At 39.7% G+C, this 17,868-nt stretch overlaps 1 protein-coding gene across 2 annotated transcripts; it reads right to left on the reverse strand.

The window, feature by feature from the left end:
* Positions 1–234: 234 nt before the first annotated feature.
* Positions 235–16,589, reverse strand: GLT8D2 (glycosyltransferase 8 domain containing 2). 2 transcript variants are annotated; one of them, XR_007768215.1, is made up of 11 exons: positions 15,784–16,589; positions 13,820–13,864; positions 12,308–12,403; positions 10,927–11,095; positions 9,291–9,408; positions 7,890–7,974; positions 4,220–4,332; positions 3,358–3,524; positions 1,545–1,657; positions 817–939; positions 630–683 (listed from the first exon to the last, which is right to left on the reverse strand). XR_007768215.1 is itself a non-coding variant. In XM_050915370.1 (10 exons), exons 2-10 carry the CDS (start codon positions 13,836–13,838, stop codon positions 511–513), a joined length of 1,053 nt encoding a protein of 350 aa, XP_050771327.1. In that variant the 5' UTR covers positions 13,839–13,864; positions 15,784–16,010; the 3' UTR covers positions 235–510. The 2 variants fall into 2 exon arrangements, 1 of the variants encoding a protein (XP_050771327.1); XM_050915370.1 differs by lacking the exon at positions 817–939 and having other exon boundaries at positions 235–683; positions 15,784–16,010.
* Between the last annotated feature and the right edge of the window lie 1,279 nt (positions 16,590–17,868).

Consider the following 17,868-nt stretch of genomic DNA (forward strand, 5'->3'; position numbering starts at 1 on the left):
TCTAAATGCACTACAGGATATGTAATACACAGAAACACTGCAAAATAGAGTCACCATGCAACAGAACTCTACACATTAAAATGCTGCATAAGTTTTCATTTCGGGCTGTTTAATGTGGGCTAGACAACTAAGGACACCTTGTATGTAATACTGCAAGTATTTCCTCTGTAGATTTTTCTACCAGCAGACATTGGAGTCTTATTTATAAAGACCTTACCATTAAAACACAGTCTGGCACTGAATTTCACCTCTGTGAACGTTTAATGAAAATACTTCATTGTCAAGCAAACTTGTTTCCTCACCTTACATGAAAGTCAAGATAATCTGAGCTGTGTAACTGTCACTCCAGCCTCCCTCTCCAGCCATAAGCACACAAAACTGATGGTCATTTATTCATATATTTAACAAATACTTAGTTTTCTAAAATCAATTAATTATACAACATGTTGCATCTCAAACTATCACATACTGCAAAACATAGCGTATGGATGCATTTAAGTGGTTTCAGTATCAGCCATCGGGACGAGTTAATTTGAACTTCCCTGAAGGGTCAGGAATAAACCAGTTTTCCCAGAGATCAGTGTGAACACTGGGATAGTCCCAAGGTTTGTATCTCCCATTCCAGTGAAGTAATTTAGCTTCCTGAAGAAAATGCTCCGAGTAACGGCTATCAGGACTCCAACCTGCATGGGTAGATTAAAAAAAAAAAAAAAAAAAAAAAAAAATCCAGTTTTTAATAATGGAAGACACTATAGAGTGAGGTAAACTCAGGGTTTGTTTTTTTTTTTTTAAGAAGTCTGATTAGTATGGTTTCACCTGTTAATAGACAACTAGTTGTATGATAGAGTAGCTTTTCTCAGCTTCATGCCTCTAACGCTGCATCAGCAAAAAATCTCAGCAAGTTTCCTCTCTCTTAACACTTTTAACTTCTTGGCATAGCTGGGGTTAAAAAGAAAAAAAAAAATCCCCTTACTATTCATTTTACTATACCAGCTAAGCCATTATCTTTTTCCCAGGATAATTCACCATTCCTAGGTGAAAGGTAACCACATCCTCCAGAATGCTGAATAGACAAACACTGCCAGGCATCCCGTCTTCTTCCACTGTACCTACTAAAAGAGTGCCTGATTTTTTTTCAGTCTCTCACTATATTCAGATCTTTCATATATTCTTTCCATAGTTTATGACAATATAAGTTAGCTGGTCTTCAAACATGTAACTTTGTCCTTGGTATTTGGTTTTTTCCTTTTTTTATCCAATTTAATGACTATTAGGGCTTGGGGGTTTTTGCGGGGGTGCAACTATTTTGTTTGCTTGACCTGTTAAGATAGTTGCGTAATGACACCCGTGGGGAACCCCCACATTCTGCCCTACCCTGAAGAAAGCAGGACTAATGAGTGTTGGGGGAAGCGGGGATTACATACTGTGGATCGGAGGTATAAAGTAATGCCTTAAGGTAAAGTAAGGTGAGGTCCTATATTGGAATCTTACAAACCTCTCACTTTATTTAGTTCCAACTGCAAACAGTGGGAAGTTAAACTTACCAAGATGCCTTATGTGCCACATAGGATTAATAGTGGAATACTTTCCATGAAATACAATCAGCATTGGAGAGGTTGCCACGCCTCCCCCAAGGGTGCTGCTGTAGAGGTTTTCCCTGCAAAAGGGAAGAAAAAAAAAAAGAAAAAAAAAAGAAAATGTTCAAAACCTCAATCAAAGAATCTTTAGTACAAAAGGCAGAAGATTAAAAATAAGTGTTCTGGCAAAATTCAAAATCATTTTGAACAGACCAGTTTTCAGCATACTCCTTCCTAATGCTGTTAACTGCCTGTATTTGCAACTCCAGTTCCTGTTGAGCAAATTGTTGCTACCAAGCAAAATGGGAGTCAATTCTACACACCGCCTATAGTCTACAAGGCTGACAAAGTTTACAGTAGGAAAAAAGCTGTTAACATAAAGGAATCAAACATATTTTAGCCTGGTTTCTTAAGAAAATGTACATGTTTCCATGTGTTTCATTGCCTCTTTCTTCCCCTTTCCCCCGCCCCCCAGCTTTTAGACCCGTAATTTCACTTCAAATCAGATCTTGCTGAAGTCTAGTTAGCATAAACTAACATCTAAAGGGTGTCAATTTCCTATTAATTTTGTGATAAATCTAGGGCTAGATAAAGCCAAATCACTGTCAGGAGAGGCGTTAGGAGGTAGCAGCCACATGTCTGACCACAGTGTGCTTGAGGCCTGGCTGGCCAGTCGGCACATGGGCGAAGCCACCCCAGCTATGGGACTCCGTGCCACCCGCCTAGCCCAACAAGGAGGAAACCTGGGAAGTACCGAGAGATGCTTAGAGGCCACAGAGCAAAAAAAAAAAAAAAAAAAAAAAAAAAAAAAAAAAAAAAAAAGGCAAAAACCACCCCATAACCTCCCCTCAAAACTGGGTTTCAACTGCTAAGCAATGTATTTCACTGTCATTTCAAAATCCAGCTAAAAGGAACATAAATGTGTTATTAAGGTATAAAATCAACTTTATAGATAAAATTTGCAGTAATATTCATGGAGTTTTTTTCAAACTCTTAAAAAGCACAGCAATAGCTTGTCAGGATGTTACATAAGCAGAGTAAGAGAAAGACACTTGGCTTTTCATTGGTTCACAGGCTTATCATTTGTGTGTCTGTGTTCATTTCTGAAACTAACAAGTAATGCACATAGTCCGATAGCACAAGCTATTCAGTTTCAGTTTAGCCTTACTAAATTTAAATTTAATCCTTTGCAGAGAAAGAAAATAAATGTCAAATTTGCAAATACAGATTAACAGTGAACTAACATAAAAAATGAACAGTGATTTTTTTTCACTGTGTCATGACTTATTCATGGTCAATACCAAAAAAATATCTTTCATGTCAAATTTCATTCATCTATAGAAAAAGAAGTGTTTTCTATTGGTATTTAAGAAATACGGTGTCCAATTACAGTTTGGCTGACATTACAATAGGAGAGACCCCACACAAATAAGGAAACATTCCTCCTTCTTTAAGCCAGCCTCAGGAAGGGAAGATCGTAAGTGGCTTGATCCCAAGTGAGGCTGGTCACCCAAAACAAGAACCACATGTTCTCAGTGTCCCTCAGGATTAACTGTGGTTTGTGATTAAACACGAGACTAAAATTCCAGGTGGCCATTTCCTGGTACACAACTGGTCAGACTTAAGCAGATGGAAATTCTGGAACATGAGTTACTTCGCTTGATGAGATCCCAGAGAAAGACTGCATGGAGTTAAAAAACTTTTGAGAGCTGTTAAACAGAAAATAAAACTGTAAACTGAGTATTAAAAGTAAAGTGCAAAGCTAGATTTCTACACATACTCTACATTTCTTTGCATCCACTTTTCCAACTGCTTTGTAATCCGTTGATGTTTCCATTCCGTCATGTTAGCAACAATTACTCCAGGATTAAAGGAGCAGGTGCTGGGGCTGATGCCAAGATCTCTAATTGCTTGCTTTCTGTAGTCCAGGAATCCCATGTATGTGTTCTAGAAATAAAAAAAGGTATGTTTATCCCCTATGAATCTCTATAAAGTTAAGTGTAAATGCATCTCTCTACCACTCACATGGAGACTAAATACACGCTCCCAAAGCTGAGTTTCGAGATGATGGTTACCTGTCTTGGTTTCCATATGACACAAGGCTGAAAGGCAGGATACTTCCAGCTACTAAATTACTTCTTCCACAGTATTGTTCCATGGGAGTTTGATAAGGCTCTTCCCTCACCACGTGTTTGTCTTTCTGTAGCTTACTCTAAATGATGTAGCATCACATTTGTACAGCTGTAATGCTAGAGGGACTCACTGACAATTCTGGGGAACTCAGCTCAGAAATTAGCCTTTAGACTTCTTTTCCTAAGTTTCATTCCCAATTTGACTAATACAAGTATCATATATTCTGTCTTCATTAGATGTTCCATAAGTGCTCATGGTCTACTGATAGCAAAATACCAAACATAATTCAGTAGAATCCAAAGAACAATAGAGATTTAAATTATTACAGGAAACAACTCTGCATAGCATTACAGAGTTACTACAAAAAGTAGTTCTTAATTACCTGTAAAACTATTACAAAACTATCAGAAAAATAAAAATATAACTTTCGCTTCAGGGAAAATGTATAAAATCTTCTTACATTTGTGGGTAAATACATTCATTATTAGAATTCCAAAATGGCATCTTACCTGCATCCCTACACTTCTAACCATTTCATGTGTAGAAGGCAGATCACAATCATCTGAAAAAGCTGCAGCATGTCCAGGAGCTAACTTAGTATCGTAGAGTTCCTGGATGTCACCTGATTACAGAAAGGTCAAAAGCATAAGAAGAAACCTACTTCGCTGCTACAGAGTTGACAGGATAACTTCTGTTCTCATATATGTTACTTACGAACATACCAATTTTAGGGGATAGCCCAGATACTAATGAAGGCTGAATTTTGTAATATGGGACAATTTTCAAATTTGAGTCCTGTACCTGGATGTCTAAGGTCTATCTTTAGATATTATCATCAATATTCAATACATCCATATTCTGGTCTGAATGTCCAAAATCAGCTACAGCAGAAGCCAGTTACACTGTTAAGAAGCCTGGTTACAAAGTTCTGCATTCATAGAGCTTGCCTTTGGAGAGGGAAGGCACAGGCAATTTTTCTGAGCCTCAAGTCCCACAAAAGTGCCACTTCAATCTCTTGCACAGATCAGGTTTTTCCTGGTGTTATTGCGTTTATACCTCCTAGCAAGATACCTGGATTCACAGCATTGGCCAGGTGAAGTGTGCCTGTCACACTTGACCATCCCTGCTGGCTTCACAGACCACCCAGCTCCTTCCTGGTGGAGGGAAATAATGTAACACATGGCATCTCACTCATCACCTGACTAGCAGGTACCCATGATGTGCCAGAACAGTTTCAGGGCAGGTGGGAAGCACAGCGCTGCCACAGCAATTGAGTGAGTCTACATCCAAACCCCCTACAGCTACCAGCTTTGCTGCTGGGCACAGGTCCGTCACAGGTAAGATGAATTATCTTGGAAGGCCACATATGGCCCAGTAGCCTGAGGTGAGCTCATTAAAAGATGAGTAACCGAAAACAGTCCCCATCTGCAAACACTGGAACTACTACTTCTGAAATAAGCAGAGATTATTTATTTGTCTGAACTCATCAGCTATTTGGAAAACTTGGTTTAGGACTCATGTCCCACCAAGAAACAGAATTTGAATTAATGGGACACTTAATTGTTGAAGATCAACGTGCCTTGCTAAGCATTTTCTTCTCCTCATTCTAAATAGCTTCTGCTTTTCAAGAAAAAAAACAGAAAAAGGGGGGGAAAAATCAAACCAAACAATTCTGGGCTGACACCCCAAGTTCAGTATGTTTCATTCTTACTGCTTTGCAGAAAGCAACGACCAACAAATAAACGATCCCAAAGTTAAAGCCCGAAAGCCCCATTCACTCCTTCCCCTGTCAGAAGTCTCATTCACTCCGATTGCAGAGACATCTGACAGAGAGCACGGTCTCACATTACAGCTAAGACATGGGGAGCGGCTGCCAGAACAGGCTCCCTCCCTCCGCCTCACTCCCACACGTCCATCTCTATTCCCCTCTTCTGGGCCCTATGATTGCGTGGCCCAAGGGTGAGCAAGATAGGCTGGCTGAAGCAAAGCTAAAAAAAAAGATTTAAAAAAAAAAAAAAAGGTTTGGAGTTTGGTTTTTTTTTTTTGTACCACTAGTCTTCTGCCAGGTCAACCAGCTGAATCAGCTTATTCTGCAGCTGCACAACTGTAGATACGACACAAGTAACAGGAGCTGCCTGGGGACAGGAGAGGCCACTTCCGTCAGCAGCAGCAGCCTGCCATGAGCTGTAACGTGAAACTGCACCTTTATCCTGCGGCTCCCGAAACACCATCAGCTGACAGAAGCTGACACCCCCTAATGAAAGAGAAAGCCCTACCTCCCCTCTGCTCCTAGCCACACTGCCTTGACTCCTACCAGGGAACTAACTCAGGCTGAAAGTAATTACGTTCCTGGTGAACGCCTGCGCAGCTGCAAGGAGGGATGCAGGGGAAGTGCTGGGCTCAGCTTAAAGTGCTCGTGACACTGGAGTGCCAATGAAGACTTTATGAACCTTTCAAAGAGTTAAATATTGCTGTTGCCCATTGATGACAGACAGAACAACAAAACCAGAAAGCAGAGATAACCACTGGAAACACACGTGCTGAAGAACTGTGATATGAAGTCTATTGCAAATTAAAATGAGATAGGCAAGAGCAGATTAATCATATTTTATAAAGTCCCCTTTAAGTGCAGATGTTCTGAAATCTGCCACTAAAGAGACAAAACTATAAAAAGGTGCAGAGAAGCAGTGGAGAATAAAATTATACTCGTGTCGTGTAAATTCACTGATCTTAATGTTCTTACAGCAACGATTAATTTAGGCCAAAAAGTTTTATAGTTATACTCGTTATACTCAGTCCCTTCCAAAGGAAATTTTCATTGGAACATCCCTTTAATGTTTAACAAGGAGAGATAAAATGGTTTTATTGTCCCTGTGTACTGGGCCTGGCTAGGATAGAGTTAATTTTCTTCATAGCAGCTCGAATGGTGCTGGGGTTTAGACTTTTGACCAAAACAGTACTGATAGCACGCTAACGTTCCAGCTTTTGCTGAACAGTGTTTGCACAGCATCAAGGCCTTCTCTGTTTCTCACTCTGCCCCCGCAGGGAGTAGATCAGGGGGTGCGCAACAGGCTGGGAGGGGACACAACCAGGCAGATGACCCGAACTGACCAAAGAGATATTCCATGCCATAGAACGTCATGCTCAGCAATAAAAGGGGAAAGAGGGGGTCTTGGGGGGGAGGGGGTTTGCCAGCTTTTGCTCGGGAACTGGCTGGGCATCAGTCAACCCACTGGAGGTGGTGAGTGATTGCCTTTACATCACTTTTTTTGTTTTATTCTCTCTTCTTCCACTTATCCTTCACTTATTAAACTGTTTGTTTGTTTTATCTTGACCCTCAAGTTTTCTTGCTTTTATTCTTCCTTTCCTCTTCCCCCATCCCACTGGGGGTGGGGATGGGGGGCAAGTGAGTGAGCAGCTGTGTGGTGCTTAGCTGCACACCAGGGTTAAACCACAACACTCTGATTAAAAAATGTTATAAAATAACAAGAAAACAATATGATAAAATAAGGGAGGACAACAACTCCACAGAGAAAAAAATACATACTGGGAAACAGAAGAGAAAAAAAGCATAAATTAATCGTTAAAAAAATAATTGCTCCTCTAATTAGATTTCTTTGTACGGAAAAAAAAAAAAGATATTTCAGGATTTGAATGTCTTCTAATTAGTCCCATTTGTCTAGGAACTCTGAAATCTTTGATCATGATTCTGCAAATTGCTATGGATTCTGAGCTGAAGATGCTCAAAATCATATTTTGAGTGTTTGGAATTTTAACCCTTTGAGTAAATTCCTCTTGCTCTCAAGAACAGCAATTCTGAATAAGGAACTGGCAGCATTTGTGGGAATTCAAATACTAGCAGGAAATGCATGTCACACACTTAACGATAAATATTGCAGCATCTAAGTGAAATCCATGATATCTTTCAGCAATTGACCAGGTTCAATTAAAATGAAACCCATACATACAATATTGATCAAAATCAACTATTCAAAAGATGCATGAAGTTCTTCTTCAGACTTTCCTTTAAATAAACAGATTATTTGTAGTTTTCCTGAGTGCAACGCTCCTGGCAGCTGCCTCAGTTTCCATTATATATCATACTTCCAAACGACTGTAAAAGCTGCAATAACTTTGATTTTAATTCTGCTAGAAACTGCTTTTTGGATGACAGCTTACCTTGAACAATGATATCATCATCCAAATATATTACTTTCTCATGTTTCTGGATAAGCAAAGGAAGATAAAATCGAACGAAGTTCAGCTATTAAACAGAAAAAAAGGTAAAGACTAAATGGTAAAGTTGTTTAATGTAGTAGTCTCACGCTTCTGTCTCTATTAACAATCAGTTTTAATTTCTCTCTTCATTGAGCACTAGCCAGCGATCATTTGCTTCCTCCCCCTCAGTTTTACTAGTATCTTGAATCCATTATTATTATTAATCATCCCTATTTTATTTACTATGGCCCTAACCAAGCAGCCCAAAACAGTTGCTTCTTCACAGAATCATTTAGGTTAGAAGGGGCCTTTTGAGATCATCTTGCCCAACCCCTCTTCTCAAGTAGGGTCCACCCGAGCAGGGTGGGTTGGGTTTTGAATATATCCACAGATGGAGACTGAACAGCCTCTCTGGGCAACCTACCCCAGTGTTTGACCACCCTCACCATAAAAAAAAAAAAAAAAAAAAAAAAAAAAAAGCTTTTTCTTGCACCCAGAGGAAATTTCATGTATTTTAATTTGTGCCCGTTGCCTCTTGTCCCTCCCCTCGGGTATTTATACACATTAATAAGATCCTCCTGAGCCTTCTCTTCTCCAGGCTGAACAGCCTCAGCTCTCTCAGCCTCTCCTCATATAAAAGATGCTCCTCCAGTCCCTTAATCATCTTTGCAGCCCTGTGTTGGACTCGCCCCAGTAACTCTGTATCTTTCTTGTACTGGGGAGCTCAGAACTGGACGCAGTATTCCAGATGCAGCCTCAACAGTGCTGAGTAAAGTGGAAGGATCGCCCTCCTGGACCTGCTGGCAATGCTCTTCCTAATGCATTTTTACAGCATACATCATACAAAACACTTCAAATTTAATAGTGTCATCACTCCACTCTATAGGAACGATTTGACTGACGGCACAGACGTGGGATAACAACTTCTACAATAGCAACAAGGAACACAGCAGAGGGAAAGAGGACTGAGAACATAAGAGCAACCATACTGACTGTTAGTCATTAGCCTCTGAATTAACCCTGGACATGAGCAGAATGCAGCCAACCCAGCATCATGAAGGCACAAAGAACACTATTAGAACTTCCCTCTAATAAACTGTGAATATATTCTTAAAGATACAACACATTCAAATTACCAAGTTTATGCCACCAAATAATGAGGTCCCAGCAAGACAGACAAGTTGCAAGGAGCTTGTTACCGTGCACTTTTCCTTCTTGAGTGAGGGCGTAGCATTTGGACCTGACATGGCTTCTCTGGCTTACACCCTCCCTGTGTAATGGAACAGAGATCTACGACATTTTAAAGCCTGTAATAAGCTGTAAAAACCCTGAAAATCTGTTATATGGTGTTCATTTACTCACAGGCTGCAGTAGCTCAGGACGTGATGCATCTTGTCTGATTTTTCCTTTTAGTACCATAGGGTTGAATTCCACAACCTTAAATTTTATTTCTTTCAGTTTAGAATTTTCAATCCATTTTCTGTGAAAGAAAAGAAGTGATAAAACAAATATTGAGCATGTGGCAAGTACTTCCAGTATTAAATTCACAGACTCAGAGCAGAATGAGAGACCTTGAAAGCTCACTCAATCTATTCTATCCCAAGACAGAATCACTTATGTCTACAGCTATTGCACAGACATTTAACCTGTTCTTAAAAAAAAAGCAAGCAAAATAAAAAACAACACCCAGAAAAACCAACAAAGCAAACACCCCACACCACTGCCAAAAACAGAGACTCCACGTGTTGCCCAAACAACCCATCTTTCACCATCACTGGCATTAAACAGTATTTTTCTAGGCTTTCTTGCTATAGTTAAAGACCCTTTTTTCTTATCCTATCTACTGTGCTTTTAAAGCAGAGGTTAGTTTTCTCCCTTTTACAGTTTTACATTCTTCAACATGACTGCCACATCACCTCCTAACTGTATTTTCTTTAGACTAATTTTTTTTCATTATTTTGTCAGACTTCTTGACACCGTTGCTTAATTCATCCTCTGACCTCTCTTCTAAATCCTTCCTGAAGGCACCTAAAACTAAACACCACACTTTTTCTGATGCGTTAATAATGTCTGCAAGGTGAGAAGAAGTTTCCTCACATCTCCTGTTGTCATATATGTCAACATGTATATCCACTATGATGCATGCCTTTTTTTTTATTTTTGAATCAGTGTGGTCAGTTACCAGTCATGATTCTGTAGTTTTCATCATTTCGTCACATTTTACAGTCCATTTTTCCAATTCATCATGATTAGTTTGTTTTCAGCTCTTGTCCTCATCTGCTGTCTCTTTTCCAGCTTCATGCCAACTGCAGATTCATAAAGAACATTCTCCACTCTGTTATCCAGGTTACTGATGAACTGGATGGGAAAAACTCCCTGTGGAACCCCACTCAATATATCTTTTCACTTTGACACAAATTGTGGGTACACAGGCTACAGAAGTGCAGTAGCCAGATGTGAGAACTGCTAAGAAATCTGCTTTAACTTTGATTCATACCTTCCTCCTCTTTTAGACAATGTTTGCAAATTTTAACACCCAAACATGCTTTCATTACAAGCTTTTTTGGGCCTCTATTTATAACCTTTAATACACCCTCTTAGCTGAAATTAAACAGCAAGTTTTTCTACTCTGAAGCTTAAGACACAGCGCCAGATGAGAGGTAAGTGCAGTGCCACAAAGTGGGATTGTGACAAGTAAGCATGTATATACTTACCTTACTACAGACTCTTCTGCAGCTGATCTACAGAAGGCAGAGAGGCACAGGTATGGGCGTGGTCTGGCTATGTCACGCCCCTTTACACCAGTCAGTGCCTTGTGTAGGGCAAAATGGTCCTTTTTCCTACATGTAGAGAATCCTGGGGATTGCTACCAATAGCACTACTTAAATAAAAGGCAGAAACATTTGCCTGAAAAGTCCTCCAAAGTCTATGCCCATGCTAAGGAGAACAACAACCTGGTCCTAACTACAGCATGAAACAAAGTAAGGCTGGTATATACCGAATATGCGGGATGGTAGTCTTCAGCCCAACTATGTAGAACAAAACATTAGCCTCTGTGTTGCTGTAGATGCTACTGATTGCTGCTATAGCTGCACCCATTCTGCCTGCAGCAGCGCAGATTACAACTGGGATTTCTTCTTCTATTTCCTCAGGACTCTCCAAATCAACTATAAGAAACAAAACTACGCATTATAATAGAAAATTAAGAATCTTTTTGTATCAGATCTGGGTCATAGGAATGAGTATGTAGTTCCATAAGCAGTGGAATCATATCACAATCACCCCATTTCCTTACCACATCCTATACACATCCACATCTGGCAAGGCACACAGCATGACCTGTCGCTAATCCAGAACTACATGCAGGTTGACTGGACTGTTGGATGCCTCCAAACAGAATTTATAACAGAGTTCTCGGCATCTTCTACTCAGCAGAGGCACAATTCAGCCTGGCCTCCATGTAGCTGCTTATTCACATGAAACCTGAAGAAGTTTGAATACCTTTGAGACTTCTACTTCTCAGTTATATTTAGTACAAATTGAACAATAGGTTCCAAAATTATCAAAGGAAGGAGGTAAGTAGAAGAGATGGTGCAATTGCATGAGCTTCATTTCTTTGGGAAGCAGGCTAGAAAGGAAGAGTGCAAAATTTTGTACCAGCAGGAAGTTGCTAATGATAAAAGGAAAAAAATCTAAACAATACTGAATCAGTTCACATTACTGATAAGGAAGATTTTTATCGCTAGCACTGATTAACTTACAGAACTTATATGGATATATTTACACTGGTTAAAACATAGCCATCAGACTCATAACAGCCCCAACAAAAACATACTGGAAAAAAATGGTTTAGACCAAGACACAGTTTGTTTATCTTGAGAACAGTGAATAAGCTAATAGTATAAACATTTAATACCAGTCCAACCATATCAACCCTAGCGGGGTTTCTGTCACTATAAAAATTTCAGCAAAAACATCTGCTGTAAATTATGTCAAGATTCGATGATCTATCTGAAATGAATAGGTAGGCCAAGAACATTCCCAAAGGGGCAAGTTGTGATCAAAGTTTATTATCACTTGACAATTCAATACTGTTCAGAACAAATAAGGATATACTCCAGCTTCCATCTACATCAGTGACATCTGGATAAAAATTTGAATCAGAATGACAATTCTTAGTCATTACTATCGATCTCCTACTATTTTATTCAAGTAATTCAGAAGCAAAAAATTCCGCATCCCAGACTGTATGCAACTGCGTGAGTAGCTCATTTACTGCATGGCAAACAGGATTCAGTAAGACAAAAAGCACTGTTCAAATGAAGAGATAAGGAATATAAAACAAGAACACAAACAAAACAGAAGTACAAGTCATTTACCTGTTTCATTCTTTAATGCAGATGGCACTTGGTGAACTTTGTTATACAGAATGGCGCACACAGTTAAGACAAGTAGTAACAGTAAGATCTGGTTAACTGAAACAAAAGGGAGAATTTGTTAACAATCAGTATAATAGCTAATTCCCAAGTACCTTTTTTTTTAAAATCCAATTTGCAACCAGTACATATCATAACCTGTATTTGCTGTGTTTATCAAATTCTCCTTTCTCGTTATTTGATCAAGGTAAAAATTTTATGTTGAAAACATAATAGTATCTCTTCCCCATTACAATAATTTCCAACTATCTCATTTTCATGGATAATTTGTTCACTAAATCATTAAGCTCCCATTATATATGGGTTATACATACTAGGAAATTCACATGTTTCTGAATTTTACCAGGAGCCTTGAACTTTCTTTTCTTGGCTAGTTTGTTATCTGTTTACCATCACAGTACTTCATGGGTTAATTATTTTTACCTAGCCCTTTCCTTCTCTCATGCTTCCCTGATCAAACTTGAAACATAGGAGAAATTTTTTTTTATTTCAGTGTTCAGATCTTCAAGGTGTGTTTAAAAAAAATTCTGAAAATACTAGAAACACAAACCCAGCATGCTACTGAAACCAGAAATGTTCTAAATACATAAACATTTTGACACAGTTACTTTAATTAGTAAAACCAAAACAAAGCATGCAACAGCGAAGACCTTACTTTATATTCTGATTTGCAGTTCCTACCAGACTGTCTTGTACAAGTTTAAGTTATTCAACATAAACCAACCATGAGCAGGTACCAGGACAGTTCACTGAGTACAACAGGGAAGGAATACATTGCCATCATCAACAGTGACTTTGATGATGGGAGTTCTTTGTATCAGACTACTTTGTTACTTTTGCACAACCATAAAAGGTATTTAAGGTGTACAAAAGAGCAAAGGGAACAAAGTTTTGAACTATTTCAATCAAAAGGTCAACTGGGCATGAGAATAAATTGAAATCGGTAAACATACATCACCAAGCCTGCATGAATTAAAACCAGCTGAGGAAACAGCCCACTGACTTCAGAGAAATTTTGGGTGCATAACTGAATGCACATTTTCAGTCACTGACCCTGACAGCTGATGAGAACCCCAAATTTCTTGGGGCCACACCTCAATTGCGAGTATGAACAGCATTAATGTGCAAAGTTCTGTAAAAAAGCCAGGTTCAGTGCTCTAGGCACAACCCATATGAAACCAGCAGCTACCTGCACTCTTAGTGGGAAACTCCAGGCCCCCCAGTCTCATGCAGTAAAGCAGCAAGTAATTTTAAATTAATGAGATTTATGGCCATACTTATCTGACTTAGTTAACAGGAAAAGACTTATTTGTATACTTAAAGTTAAGCATAATTTAGCAAAATTAGAACTATAAATTGGCATGCAACTGTGACAACAGTTACATGAGAAATTGCATTTGACATTTCTGTCCTCTTTTAAAAATATGTATTTCAAATGTTTTTAATCTCTCTTACTTTTCTTTAAAAGAGCCATGTGTCCTGTTGGATGAGAACTGTGATCTGTGGTAAAATAAAATAAAAAAAATAAATTAAAAAAAAAAAGAGAGAGAAAAATCATTAATACCAGCAGTGAACACTCGTTAGTTATTTCAGGGACAAGGTTTTGCATCATCAAATTTTACTGTTGACCTGGTAAAAGTAAAACTGACCTCTATCTTTGTAAATAACTTTTTTGGAACAAGTAACTAATATTCTGGGCTAGAACTATTACATATTTTAATTTAAGCTACTAATAGGTTGAAAAGAACAGCATTTTAATAAATTCCATCCAATCACCTACATCAGTACTAAGATTTTTTTAACAAATTTTAAAGCAACGTGCAAAGAAGTATTAAAACACCCACTGATGCAATTTGTAAATACATTTACATTTATCTCTAATTTCACCTAAAACATAGTAACAATCATAAATACTAATCTCTTGCTGGAGTACGTTCCCAAACATATGGGAATCTTACACTGGAGCCGTGTCTTTCAGACTATCAGAAAATTTCAGACCAATAGTGAAAATATTTTCTAACAGCAGTACCCTTCCACTAACAGTAAGGGGGGAGTTTGTGCAATGTAGTTTGTATTTAAGCACATTATTTGTGATGCTGAAGAAAATGAGGTAGCCTTCCCTAAAATTGTACTTGTAAACCAGGCCCAAGACTTTATGCCTGAGAGGACAGAACATAATCCCTAAAATACAGGATTATGGGAAATACAACATTCACTTGAATTCAGGACCCAAAACTACTGTTTATGAAAAAAAAAAAAAACCAAAAAAACCAACAGTAAAAAACACCACCAGAAGTTGGAGCGGGGGGGAGGGGAAAATACAACTGCGTGATCTAACCTTTATGCTATGGTAGTGGTATATAGGACAGAAACCAATTTTTCCTGTTTCCATACATACAGATATGGACACATTACAGCATAGATAAGGATACCCAATGGTTTCTATGCACACATAAAAATGAACTTTATTCCGACTCCTTGAGAAGACAGACGGAACAGCAAGAATTCTTGAAACCTGAGTCACAAAACCGACTGCCTCTCATTGGTTAACGCTCAAGTTCAGGCAGCATCCTAAATTAGTCTCTACTTCGACTAACAAGTTAAATGACAATAAAAATACAAAAAAAGCTAAGATGTGGCTTTGTTTACAAGCCACTTATATTCATATGTATTTAGGTCCCAACAGATGACTAAACCATAGCGAGAGAGGAGTATTTCTGAAAGTCCTTTCACATCTGCAGTACTTATCTACATTCCAGCAGCCCACTCTCTTCATGTGGCATTAATTTACACAGAGAGGAACTGAAGCTTATCGTTTGGAAAAAAAACCACTGCTGAGAAAGCCCTTCTCTCACGCATTACACACCAGTATTGTCTTAAAAGTTTACTCATTTAGGTAAGCAGAGAGACAACAGAACCCCCTACACTCTTGGAGTAACTAATCCCACTTTAGCTAATCACAATCTTCCACTGATTTCCATAGAGCTGACTACTACCTTTTAATTAACATTTGTAATGATAGTCACAAATACTGATGATCACTGCAAGATGAAAGTTGGATAGCCACAGCTTCATGGTATCTTCAGAAATTATTAAATTAACATAAACTGAACCACATTTTAAACTTTAAAATACAAACTCAGAGAGACTCTCATACAAGTTTGAGTTCTAAAACTACAGCATTCCTAAGTCTCAGAAACTCAGACTGATCACCCACTGATTTTTAAGGAAAGAGAGGAATATTTGTTCCCCTGCAAATATTTACTCAATTTTTCCTGACTTTAGACATTAGTTCCTGGAATCTGGCAGTCGCTAACTCAGTTGCCAAATCCTGTAACAAAATGAGGGGCTGCAGAAGGGAAAGCTCAGAAACAGTGACATTACTGCTCAGATATTTCCTGCTTAATTAGTCTTTTTACCTCTTCAAAGCAGCACAGTATTCAGGACTCCTCTCTCCTGAAGAGCTGTAGAGCTATTTACTCGGATCCTAGATAGCCCACAGCTGTAAGCACTCTTGCCAAAGCTTCCTTGACCATCATCCTCCTTTGAAGTCCCCCGCACAAGGGCCTTACAGGGCACAGTAACAGTTTTAAGATTCAATTCCTTTTTCAAACTCTTCAAAGTTTACTTTGGAGTTGTGCTGGTTTTCTTTTCTTTCTCTGCTGCTGAGGAATAGCACAGAGTCCAGACGCCGCACTGGAGGAATGAGAGCCCATAAACCACTTCCAGATGTGCCGAACGATGATGCAGCCCCAGATCCAGCAAACTTGCCTCAGAGCTTCAGCTAGCAGATTGCAAACAAATCCCATAAGACAAAAAGTCTTAAGGGGGTGGGGGAAAGAGAAGGAAACAAACCCTTCCAGAAGTTACTTCAACAGTCTAGCTGCAGGTTAGGTTTCTAGTCATTATTTACGGTAAATGTGAACAGGTAACCAGTGTGCAAGAGCCAAACAACAACATGCCAAACTCAAACTGAAAGCCGAAGTTTTTCCAATGTCTGTTTGCAGCGTTCTTGCGAGTCAAAAGCTAAGGGAAACTTGCAAAATTCATCTCTGAACACGCATTTTGACTTGAATCATCTCATTTCCAAATCTTTGAGCAGTTAAGAGAATCTGAATCCACAGGTTTGGTTTAGATTCAAAGGGACCTTAGATCCAGGTAACCAGCACATGTTGATACTCTGCCCCCTAAGCTCTCCTGGAATGCTTTTGCAGTTTTATTTCTACACCACTTTTTTATTCAAATTCTCTCCTGCCCTTCTAAGAGCCTCCCTTCTATATGATAGGTCACTGTTTTGTCACAAGACTTTCCTGAGTACTGAAAGGAATAATAATAATAATCTTCAATTCTAAACCATTTTTCATATTTTCAGCATGAGGCAGTGCAAAACTTATGAGTATTCAGTCAAGGTTTTAAAAATCTGAAGTGTTTTAAATGAAGATTGTTGTTCCATTTGCAGGAACTGAAAATGTGGGTTTTCAACTGTATGTCTCAAACATGCCAAAACTATTATCTGTGTCTGATTTTGTACAGAAATCCACCTTTTGCAGAGCTCCTTGAAGGAAAAATAAATGAAGAGCTATACATAATGTGCTTCACGTAGACAGCCACAACTATCACTACTTTTTCTGTACTATGGTGGGGTTTTTAAGCTCTATTAAGCTCGTGTTCATCAAAATCCACCTGTGTTTTTTTCATCGCCCTTTCATTTTTATGTGCCTCCTGAACAGACCTAAGCAGCACACAGCTGTATGAGCCTGCAGCATTGGGACCACCTGCTTCACCTGGCAGCAACCCTTGGATTACTGGCAACCCAGTAGCACCTCCTCTGGATTTCCCTCAGCCTCACAAGTTTATATTCTCACTTAACACCCCCCTCACACAGGAAAGAGAGCAGCTTCGGTCCAGCAGAATGAGATCTTTGGGTTTACTCAGATCATCCACTGTTAACTGTAGAACTGAAACCTTGTTTCTAATCTCAACCTTCAGTGTTTAAACAGCAACTCATTTCTTTCTCAGATGCATACCTCGCACGCAGCATACCTCGCCTACCACTAGCAAGTTAAAAAAAAAAACAACCCACCCTGCTACACATTTCTGAGGGTTTGAACACAGAGCTGGCTGCCCTAAGCTAAACAGCACACACCACACCCGTGGTGACCCGAGCGCCCCAGCAGCCCGGGCCGGCAGGCAGCAGCCCCAAAGTCCGGGTGCGCTGCAGGCAGGCTTGCCTTCGCCAGGCGCCCTTGACAGGACTCCCGCCGAAGCAAGGCCGAGACCGGGGGCTCCTAAGGGGCGGAGGGAGCCGTACAGAGAGAGGCCTGTGGCAGAGGCGGCCGTGGCACAGCCCAGGGGGTGCGCCTGAGGCCGCCGAGGCGGCGGCGGCGGCCTCCAAGTCCCCGCCCTGGCCCGGGACAAGACGCAGCTCCCTCGCTGCGCCTCTCGGCCGGCCCCCGTCACCGAGGGGGAGCAGGCCCGCACCCAGCAGGCGATCACCGCCTCCC

Source organism: Gymnogyps californianus, chromosome 1, assembly GCF_018139145.2.
Source record: "Gymnogyps californianus isolate 813 chromosome 1, ASM1813914v2, whole genome shotgun sequence".
In the NCBI taxonomy this organism is placed as follows: domain Eukaryota; kingdom Metazoa; phylum Chordata; class Aves; order Accipitriformes; family Cathartidae; genus Gymnogyps; species Gymnogyps californianus.